Genomic DNA, 10889 nt, shown 5'->3' with positions numbered 1-10889 from the left:
GGGTTGGAAAATTTTCTCAAGGGTTCAGTTGTTCGCCGATGAAAGTGATACATGAGTTGGGTTTACAACATCGTGAGATAGATCGGTTCCTATCAGCCGTTGGTGTTCAAGGGAGAACTCAGAGGAGCCAACCCTAGTATGAGACAATAGGGTTGGATCAACCTATGGCGTCCTAGTTGTTATGCCAGTAGCAGCGCTGAGCAGCTAAGTTGGTATGGAAAAACTATTGCGTGGTGGAAAGTCCTTCTCTATACAGGTTCGGTATGAGGTTTTTGAATGGAATTCGAGGTATAAGCATCAACTTGTGTGAAGAGATCTCAAACGCGTCCGTGGACATTTGGCGATGTTCATTTAATGAAACGCGATGGAGTTGCCCTCAAATTAGACATGTGCATGGACAAGCCGGCCCAGAGGCCCGAGCCTGAAGGGCTCGGGCTCCATTTTCTACATCGAAGCCTGGCCCAAAAGCCTAAAAAAGCCCAAAATGGCAACACATATATATTTTATTCGAAATATAGGTATATTACATTATTTTGATATCCTAAATATAATTATTTAAATTGAAAGTGCCATGGTTCATGTGTTTTGGGCTGGGCTTGGAGTTGGGATTTTTTGCTTCAGGCTTTCACAGGCCCGGGCTAAAACCCAGCCCGGCCCGGGGTATATGATCAGGTTTACCTCAAATCACCACTTGGTGCTCGCTGAGATCAGATTTGGCACTGGCCCAAAATGCGGGGAAGCCATTAACTTGTCAAACGAAACCTGTTTTATCACGGAAAATGTAGACAAGCCACTGTCACACAAACGCTTATATTAGCACAAACTAAAGCAAAGCCCATGGACGACCTTTTTGAGTCACGCTTGTACCACGCGAAGAACAAAAATAAGAATCAGCCCCAAGTTTCAAGCAAAAAGACAGGAATTGTCATCGATGTCACGCCAGCTGAGAGGGGCGCCCACTGTTGATGGCACCGGTCGACACGAGGAACAAGAGAACAACAGAAATGGCAGGCGCTCAGGGAGAACATAGGACTCGCAGAATTGCATGGTTAATTAGTGAAAAAGTTACTCCCTCCATTTTAAAATATAGTACGCCCACGTTTTTTAAGGTCTAACTTCAACCATAAATTTAACCAACGAGACCGACTGCGGTGGGAGAAAAAAATTATATAATTGAAAACTTCTTTTGAATACGAATTCACTGCTATAACTTTTGCTTCTGCCGCAGTCGGTCTCGTTGGTTGAATTTAAGGTCAAAGTTAAAGCACAAAAATAGATGAAGCACTATATTTTGAAACGGAGGACATACAGTATAGAACCATTCACCAATATGGTTACCAACATGCATTTCACACACACCATCGACAGGAAAGCCACGATTGAGTTTGCCCGCAAGAGTCCAAAAAGTGTATGAATATGGGCATATATGAGCCCACTTTAAAAAACTTATTTCTAAATGCCCAAAAATTCTAAAAAAAAGTCTCGCGCATGCAATCTTGACATTCTATGGGCAGCAAAAAGTTTCATGGAAAAGTAACTTTTTCTTTGGCTTGTGCAAAAAAGACAAAAAAAAAGTCATGGAATGCGATTTAGAAGCACTGAATTTTGTTTTTTGCGGAGGCAAAAAAGAAATAGTTTTTTGTCACAAAACTTTGTGCCGCGCGCACATATCTGTGATGATGTATGTGAGAAATGTTTTTAAAGTTTTTTAACGTTTTAAAACGTGTTTAAAATGTATATTTTGAAAAGTGGGTTCATATGCCATGTGTGCTGGACGTACTCTCTCGCAAGAGTGCTCGTTATTACTAGCACACTTGTCCCCAAAAAGTTGCTAGGCGGAGTGCAGGACTGCAGGTGGCCAAGCCGCGTGCTGGGGCAGGGACACGTACGCCACCTCCAAAGCAAACCAGAACAGTTACTACTAAAAACAACTGAAGTCTTGTCTATATAAACGGACGTGTACACGATCTTGCAATCCAAATCAACCACCCACCCCATCCAGGCGCTTCTCGCTTTCGGAAAAAGGAAAGGAAGAACAGAGAAAGAAAGAAGCCAGAAAGCCTCGAGTGAAGTGAGCCATGGCCTCAGCAACGTTCATAGAGGTGATCCTCGCCATCATCCTGCCTCCGGTCGGCGTCTTCCTGCGCTACGGCCTCGCCGTAAGTGGCTACTCTTTCTAATTCGTACGGGTTTCGCCGTGCCTTGTTTGCAGTCTCCTATCTGATCTGGTTATTACTGCTGCGGATGTGTCGATTCAGGTGGAGTTCTGGATCTGTCTCTTGCTGACCTTACTGGGGTACATACCGGGGATCATCTACGCGGTGTATGTGCTGGTGGCTTAAGCAACGGCCTCTGCTGCAGGGTCCAGCCCTGGACGCGCGGGCGGCTGTGCAAGAGCAACAGATGCTGTGTTCAGAGACCATGTGTTGATCAGTTCGTGCTTGTTTATGTATGTATTGATTGAGTATTGTGGATTTTTCTTTCTTTGGGACTCGGTATTGTTGACCTGTGATGTGATGAGTGTGCTTGTGATCTTAAATTTAAAGTATTGGACGTCGAAATGATCCTTCTGAAGCAATCGAAGTTGAATGGCAGTGTTGCTGAAAGTTTCTCCAAAGGCACTACTGCTTGATGAAGCCACTTCCGAGAGGAAAGAAGGCCTTAAGCAAATAATGAACTGATATGATGCTACTTCCAACCGAATTTTCTTCTGCGATTTTACAAAGTGCATTTTCACACACACACACACACACACACACACACACAGGGGAAACAAAGCCCGTTGTTACCCGCAAAAAAAAAAAAAAAAAAAACAAAGCCCGTTGCAACTAGTCTATCTAGGAGAAGTGTTCAGTGCTCAATGACCCATGAGTCGGCACTGACCCAAGATGCAGGGAAAGCAATGGTCCCATTTGCCCTCCCAATCATTAACTTGTCGAACCAAACCTGCTTTATTACGAAATTGAAGAAATAAGTCACTGTCGACCTCTACGTGTCCCACACGACAGTAGGCATAAGTTCCAAAGAAGAAAAAGGAAGAGAGGAATCGGCATCGACGTCGCGCCAGCAAAGAGGGTATCGCCCGCTCGTGTGGTGCCATCCGTCGACATGAGAAACAAGCCAAAATGGAGCCTCCCAAACTACGCCGAGACAACAACAAAAATGCCAACCAGGCGCACAGGGAGAACACGCCCAAAAGAAATCAACTGTGCAGTTCAGTATCACAATTTTCAACCTAGCATCATTCTAAAGAAAAAAAAAATCCCCACCAGCATGCAGAGTCGCCTTAAGTTCCCGATCGGTGTAATAACCGCGGCCATTTTTAGTCAAAAGGGCGCGTCTAGAAGAATTGTCATCCCACGGCCGATCGGCATGACTTTTAGAGGCTGCTCTAAATCGAGTCCACAAGTCTTTTTTTTTGAAAGTGGCCATACTAGGCTTTCATTTCATTAGCAGGAGAGAGCGGGGAACAAAGTTCGATCAAGTGATCGGAGGAGTGGGGAGAAAGTTACACGGCCAGCCTGTCAAACTCAAAGCTGGCCAAAAGCCATGATCGCTATGTTTCATGGCACGTCCCCGAAGGGGTGCGAAATACATTTGGCTCCGGCAATTCTCCACCGCTCCATGTCGCGGCGGCAGGCTGCCGTGATGTTGCTAGTGCATGGTGCTTTGCCTCTAAAAGTGCATGCGTTGCGCTCCAGCCAGATGTGCCAGATCACCAAGGCGAGCAACGATCTGGTTCCCTTTTTCATGCCAGAGTCAGCTCCATCGATGATCATGCGGACCCGCTCTATGGTGGATTCACCCACACTCCATGTGGTGTGGCCCAGAGCGGAGCAGCCCACCCAAGATGCCACCTGGTTCCAAACTTGAACAGTGACGGTGCACTCCCACAAGAGATGTGACGAGGTCTTGAGATTTCGGAGACAAAATTGACAGAAGTAGCTGTTGGCCCAACCTCGTCTTTGGAGTCTGTCGTTGCACCAGAGCCTATCGAGGTGCAGCAGCCATAGCGGTATTTTCATCTTGCCTGGAGCCCATGCCTTCTAGATGGTAGACTTGAAGTTGAGCGTCGGGCGGTCTTCGAACTGGGTGTCGTAGGCAGAGCGCGTGGTGTACTGGCTAGAGCTGCCCAGGGTCCATGTGATTGCTGTCTTTCCTTTCTTCTTTAGGCAAGATTCCAGCATTGCGGATTTCCCTAGCGAGTTGCAGCACAAGAAGCAAGATGCTGCTATGGTTACCGTGGCGTAGGTCAAGGATCCATCGGTCTTGATGCAGGGCTTCCCAGACTGATCTGTTTTTGTGGATAGAATGAGCGAACACCGTTGGATATGCCTCACATAGCTGTCTGCCATTGAGCCAAGAGGAGAACCAAAAGGATGCCGTCGCGCCATCTTCGATGGTGACTGATGTGCAGGCTGCGAACAGTGCGGACAAGTCTATATTTGAAGCTTAGGACAGTGTTACTTTGTGTAGTCTAGCCAATGCAACCAAAAAATCGATCTGATGAAAAAAACTAGGCAATCCATACCTACTAATAAAAAAAATAGGTATTTTTGGTCCGTCGTGCTATTTTACAGAGAACCCCCTCAAGTTTTTGGTAATAAACCCGTATTATATATTAATCGAATTTTTAAAAATCCATAGCTTTTTAACTGTAACTCCAAATTTAACATATTATATATGAAATTTGATTAAAAAAATATGTCGAATCTGGATATGATAATTTTTTAAATCTTAACCATTTAAAAAAATGCTATTTACGATGAAACACTACGGCGGGGAAAACCAAGATGGGAACAAAAAAAATCTATAACCACGCATGCACGCCTCGTCAAAACTTCACAGGAAAAAAAATAGATTTATCATCCTATGTCGAAGGGTGACGTCGTAAGATTGACAACATTCAAACGTGTTGTGATGGTGTAAACATTGAGGCCAGCTTCAACAAGAGTGGAAAGAAGGATAAATAGAAACACATATGTGATGCCATATGTTGAAATAAACGACATGGACCTATGAATTCATGGTTATTAGATCAGTGAGTGTTTTTTCACCCGTTGCAATGCAGGGCCTCATTTGCATCGTCTGCCGAGAGGGAGACGTTCTAAGATTGACAACATACAAACGTGTTGTGTTGATGTCAACACTGAGGCCAGCGTCAACGAGAGTGGGAAAAAAGATAAATAGAACCACAGATGGGATGCCATGTGTTGAAATAAATGACATGAACCTACTGAAGTTTGGACTCATGATTATTAGATTAGGAAGTGTCTTTTTTCACCCGTTGCAACCCATGGGCTTATTCGCTAGTTCATTTATACGTCAACACTCCCCCTCACGTGTGGCTCCCTCGGACCTAAATGGACTGAAAGTGGGCTGCAATTTAATTGCGCCAGCCGGGTTTTGAACTCAAAACCTCTTGGCTTCGATACCATGTAGAAGTGCATGCTCTAGCCAATGCAACCAAAAGACCGATCTGATAGAAGAGACTAGGCAATACATTTATACGTCAACACTTTGGAGTATACCTCATCGCCAATCGCTCGCATGGGATTCACCTACCTTTTCTTTTGGACTTATGATCCATCTCCTAGTCTTGTATAGTTGAGGTAAAGGCTTTTCCTTGAAATATATATACGTACACCAGCACCCCATCAATACAATGTCTATTGCATTGCAAACCTCTTCGTATACATGGTATCATCTTTATAGTTCCTTTCCTAGGGTTAGCCACTGCCCTTCCCCGCGCCGCCGCCCCACCACCACCGCACCGTGCCGCCGCCGCGCCACCTTCTTCTTCAACCCGCGCCGCCGCCACCCGTGCTCGCTTCCGCCCGCGCTCCCCACAGCCGCCACCACGCCTCCTACATCCGCGTCGCCGCCGTTGTCCCACGCCACCCCCCGCCGCTGCCCTCCCGACCCACAGCCGCGCTCCCCTCGCGCCGCTCCCTCTCGCTTCAGCCGCTGCCGCACCTTCTGCTGTCGCGACTCCCTGCCTCCTCTCTCCACCAACGCAAAAAAACCTAGTCGCGCCGCCATGTCTTCCCCGGGATCCTCCACCACCGGCTCGTCGAACCCGTTCGCCGGCCCCAAACCCTCCGCTGCCGCCATCCGTGACCTCAACATTGAGGCACGGGTCCCTATCCGTCTCGACAGCTCCAGCACGCCGTACTACGCGTGGAAGACCTACTTCAACCTCATCTTCCATGAGTACTATCTCACCGAGCACATCGATGGTTCCGTGGACAGCGAGTACTTGCGCGGCGATCCGAAGTGGTCCGCCTTGAGGCCACGATCATCCGTTGGTTCTACCAGACGGTCTCGAAGGACATCTTCCACACGGTCGTCGCCGAGGACAATGACGCCTGCGACGTATGGGCCAAGATCAACGCGCTCTTCACCGACAACAAACTTCAGCAACTTGTTTTCTTACAGCAGGAGTTCTTCGGCTATCACTAGGACAACTCCACCATCGATGAGTACTACATGCGGCTCAAGATGCTCGCTGACGATCTTCGCGTCATCGGTGCCAAGGTCTCTAACGACCTCATGCCGAGCACCCTCACCGCCGGGCTTAACGAGGACTTCGGCAACACGGCGTCCAACCTCACCCTGCTGCCACAACCCACTTTTCAGCGCGTCGTCGCGTACCTCAAACTTGAGGAGCGCCGGATGACGAAGCGGAAGCAGCGGGTCCAGCACACTGCCCTCGTCGCCGGCACCACCTGCGGTGGCCCTGCTCCTCCAGCCGCACCTCGTCAGCCCGCGTCACCCGCGCCGGCCGGCTACTACCCGTTGCCGCCCGCATCGCTTGCGCCCCCCGCGACTCCCAGCAGCAGCAAGGTGGCGGGGGCCAGTGCAACCGGTGGGGCGGCGGGGGCCGCCACCAACAGCAAACGCAGCAGCAGCATGCGCCAGGCACCAGGGGGTCTGCTACCAGCAGCCACTGAAGGAAATATGCCCTAGAGGAAATAATAAAGTTATTATTTATTTCCTTATATCATGATAAATGTTTATTATTCATGGTAGAATTGTATTAACCGGAAACGTAATACTTGTGTGAATACATAGACAAACAAAGTGTCACTAGTATGCCTCTACTTGACTAGCTCGTTAATCGAAGATGGTTATGTTTCCGAACCATAGACATGAGTTGTCATTTGATTAACAGGATCACATCATTAGGAGAATGATGTGATTGACATGACCCATTCCATTAGCTTAGCACCCGATCGTTTAGTATGTTGCTATTGCTTTCTTCATGACTTATACATGTTCCTATGACTATGAGATTATGCAACTCCTGTTTACCGGAGGAACACTTTATGTGCTACCAAACGTCACAACGTAACTGGCTGATTATAAAGGTGCTCTACAGGTGTCTCCAAAGGTATATGTTGGGTTGGCGTATTTCGAGATTAGGATTTGTCGCTCCGATTGTCGGAGAGGTATCTCTGGGCCCTCTCGGTAATACACATCACTTAAGCCTTGCAAGCAATGCAACTAATAAGTTAGTTGCAAGATGATGTATTACGCAACGAGTAAAGAGACTTGCCGGTAACGAGATTGAACTAGGTATTGAGATACCGACGATCGAATCTCGGGCAAGTAACATACCGATGACAAAGGGAACAACGTATGTTGTTATGCGGTCTGACCGATAAAGATCTTCGTAGAATATGTAGGAGCCAATATGAGCATCCAGGTTCTGCTATTGGTTATTGACCAGAGACGTGTCTCGGTCATGTCTACATTGTTCTCGAACCCGTAGGGTCCGCACGCTTAACGTTACGATGACAGTTTCTTTATGAGTTTATATATTTTGATGTAACGAAGGTTGTTCGGAGTCCCGGATGTGATCATGGACTTGACGAGGAGTCTCGAAATGGTCGAGACATAAAGATCGATATATTGTACGACTATATTTGGACACCAGAAAGGTTCCGGGTAAGATTGGGACAATACCGGATCACCGAGAGGTTATCGGAACCCCCCGGGAGGTATATGGGCCTTATTGGGCCTTAGTGGAAAGGAGGGGAAAGGAGCAAGGGAGGGGGCGCCCCCCCAAGCCCAATCCGAATTGGGAAGGGGGCCGACCCCCCTTTCCTTCCTCCCTCCTTCCTCTTTCTTCCCTCTCCTACTCCTAATAGGAAAAAGGGGAGTCCTACTCCCGGTGGGAGTTGGACTCCCCCGCTTGGGCGCACCACCCTCCTTGGCCGGCCCCTCCTTCACTCCTTTATATACGGGGGCAGGGGGGCACCCCAGAGACACAACAATTGAGCATTGATCTCTTAGCCGTGTGCGGTGCCCCCCTCCACCATAATCATCGATAATATTGTAGCAATGCTTAGGTGAAGCCCTGCGACGGTAGAACATCAAGATCGTCACCACGCCGTCGTGCTGACGGAACTCATCCCCGACACTTTGCTGGATCGGAGTCCGGGGATCGTCATCGAGCTGAACGTGTGCAAAAACTCGGAGGTGCCGTAGTTTCCGTGCTTGATCGGTCGAGCCGTGAAGACGTACGACTACATCAACCGCGTTGTTATAACGCTTCCGCTTCCGGTCTATGAGGGTACGTAGACAACACTCTCCCCTCTCGTTGCTGTGCATCACCATGATCTTGCGTGTGCATAGAATTTTTTTTGAAATTACTACGTTCCCCTACAGTGGCATCCGAGCCTAGGTTTTATGTGTTGATGTTATATGCACGAGTAGAACACAAGTGAGTTGTGGGCGATATAAGTCATACTGCTTACTAGCATGTCATACTTTGGTTCGGCGGTATTGTTGGATGAAGCGGCCCGAACCAACATTACGCGTACGCTTACGCGAGACTGGTTCTACCGATGTGCTTTGCATACAGGTGGCTGGCGGGTGTCAGTTTCTCCAACTTTAGTTGAACCAAGTGTGGCTACGCCCGGTCCTTGCGAAGGTTAAAACAACACCAACTTGACAAACTATCGTTGTGGTTTTGATGCGTAGGTAAGAACGGTTCTTGCTTAAGCCCGTAGCAGCCACGTAAAACTTGCAACAACAAAGTAGAGGACGTCTAACTTGTTTTTGCAGGGCATGTTGTGATGTGATATGGTCAAGACATGATGCTAAATTTTATTGTATGAGATGATCATGTTTTGTAACCGAGTTATCGGCAACTGGCAGGAGCCATATGGTTACCGCTTTATTGTATGCAATGCAATTGCGCTGTAATGCTTTACTTTATCACTAAGCGGTAGCAATAGTCGTGGGAGCATTAGATTGGCGAGACGACAATGATGCTATGATGGTGATCAAGGTGTCGCGCTGGTGATGATGGTGATCATGACGGTGCTTTGGAGATGGAGATCACAAGCACAAGATGATGATGGCCATATCATATCACTAATATTGATTGCATGTGATGTTTATCTTTTATGCAACTTATCTTGCTTTGATTGACGATAGCATTATAAGATGATCTCTCACTAAATTTCAAGATAAAAGTGTTCTCCCTGAGTATGCACTGTTGCCAAAGTTCGTCGTGCCCAGACACCACGTGATGATCGGGTGTGATAAGCTCTACGTCCATTTACAACGGGTGCAAGCCAGTTTTGCACACGCAGAATACTCAGTTTAAACTTGACGAGCCTAGCATATGCAGATATGGCCTCGGAACACTGAGACCAAAAGGTCGAGCGTGAATCATATAGTAGATATGATCAACATAGTGATGTTCACCATTGAAAACTACTCCATTTCACGTGATGATCGGTTATGGTTTAGTTGATTTGGATACGTGATCACTTAGAAGATTAGAGGGATGTCTTTCTAAGTGGGAGTTCTTAAGTAATATGATTAATTGAACTTAAATTTATCATGAACTTAGTACCTGATAGTATCTTGCTTGTTTATGTTTGATTGTAGATAGATGGCCCGTGTTGTTGTTCTGTTGAATTTTAATGTGTTCCTTGAGAAAGCAAAGTTGAAAGATGATGGTAGCAATTATACGGACTGGGTCCGTAACTTGAGGATTATCCTCATTGCTGCACAGAAGAATTACGTCCTGGAAGCACCGCTGGGTGCCAGGCCTGCTGCTGATGCAACTAACGACGTTAAGAACGTCTAGCAGAGCAAAGCTGATGACTACTCGATAGTTCAATGTGCCATGCTTTACGGCTTGGAACCGGATCTTGAACAACGTTTTGAACGCCATGGAGCATATGAGATGTTCCAGGAGTTGAAGCTAATATTTCAAGCAAATACCCGGATTGAGAGATATGAAGTCTCCAATAAGTTCTATAGCTGCAAGATGGAGGAGAACAGTTCTGTCAGTGAGCATATACTCAAAATGTCTGGGTATAATAATCACTTGATTCAACTGGGAGTTAATCTTCCGGATGATTGCGTCATTGATAGAATTCTCCAATCACTTCCACCTAGCTATAAGAGCTTCATGATGAACTATAATATGCAAGGGATGGATAATACAATTCCTGAGCTCTTTGCAATGCTAAAAGCTGCGGAGGTAGAAATCAAGAAGGAGCATCAAGTGTTGATGGTCAACAAGACCACTAGTTTCAAGAAAAAGGGCAAGGGGAAGAAGAAGGGGAACTTAAAGAAGAACAGCAAGCAAGTTGCTGCTCCGGAGAAGAAACCCAAGTCTGGACCTAAGCCTGAAACTAAGTGCTTCTACTGCAAGCAGACTGGTCACTGGAAGCGGAACTGCCCCAAGTATTTGGCGGATAAGAAGGATGGCAAGGTGAACAAAGGTATATGTGATATACATGTTATTGATGTGTACCTTACTAGAGCTCGCAGTAGCACCTGGGTATTTGATACTGGTTCTGTTGCTAATATTTGCCACTCGAAACAGCGACTACGGATTAAGAGAACACTGGCGAAGGACG

At 47.0% G+C, this 10889-nt stretch overlaps 1 protein-coding gene across 1 annotated transcript; it reads left to right on the top strand.

Annotated features, from left to right (window-relative positions):
* Positions 1 to 1940: 1940 nt before the first annotated feature.
* Positions 1941 to 2578, top strand: LOC123081850 (low temperature-induced protein lt101.2). Its single transcript, XM_044504365.1, has 2 exons — positions 1941 to 2159; positions 2259 to 2578. The coding sequence occupies exons 1-2, from the start codon at positions 2079 to 2081 to the stop codon at positions 2340 to 2342; spliced, it is 165 nt and encodes a 54-aa protein (XP_044360300.1). The 5' UTR covers positions 1941 to 2078; the 3' UTR covers positions 2343 to 2578.
* The last annotated feature ends 8311 nt before the right edge of the window (positions 2579 to 10889 follow it).

The sequence above is a fragment of the Triticum aestivum genome, chromosome 4A (assembly GCF_018294505.1).
Source record: "Triticum aestivum cultivar Chinese Spring chromosome 4A, IWGSC CS RefSeq v2.1, whole genome shotgun sequence".
Classification (NCBI taxonomy): Eukaryota; Viridiplantae; Streptophyta; class Magnoliopsida; order Poales; family Poaceae; genus Triticum; species Triticum aestivum.
Note: the sequence above shows the minus strand (reverse complement) of the source record. Positions and strands in the feature narration are given on the sequence as shown.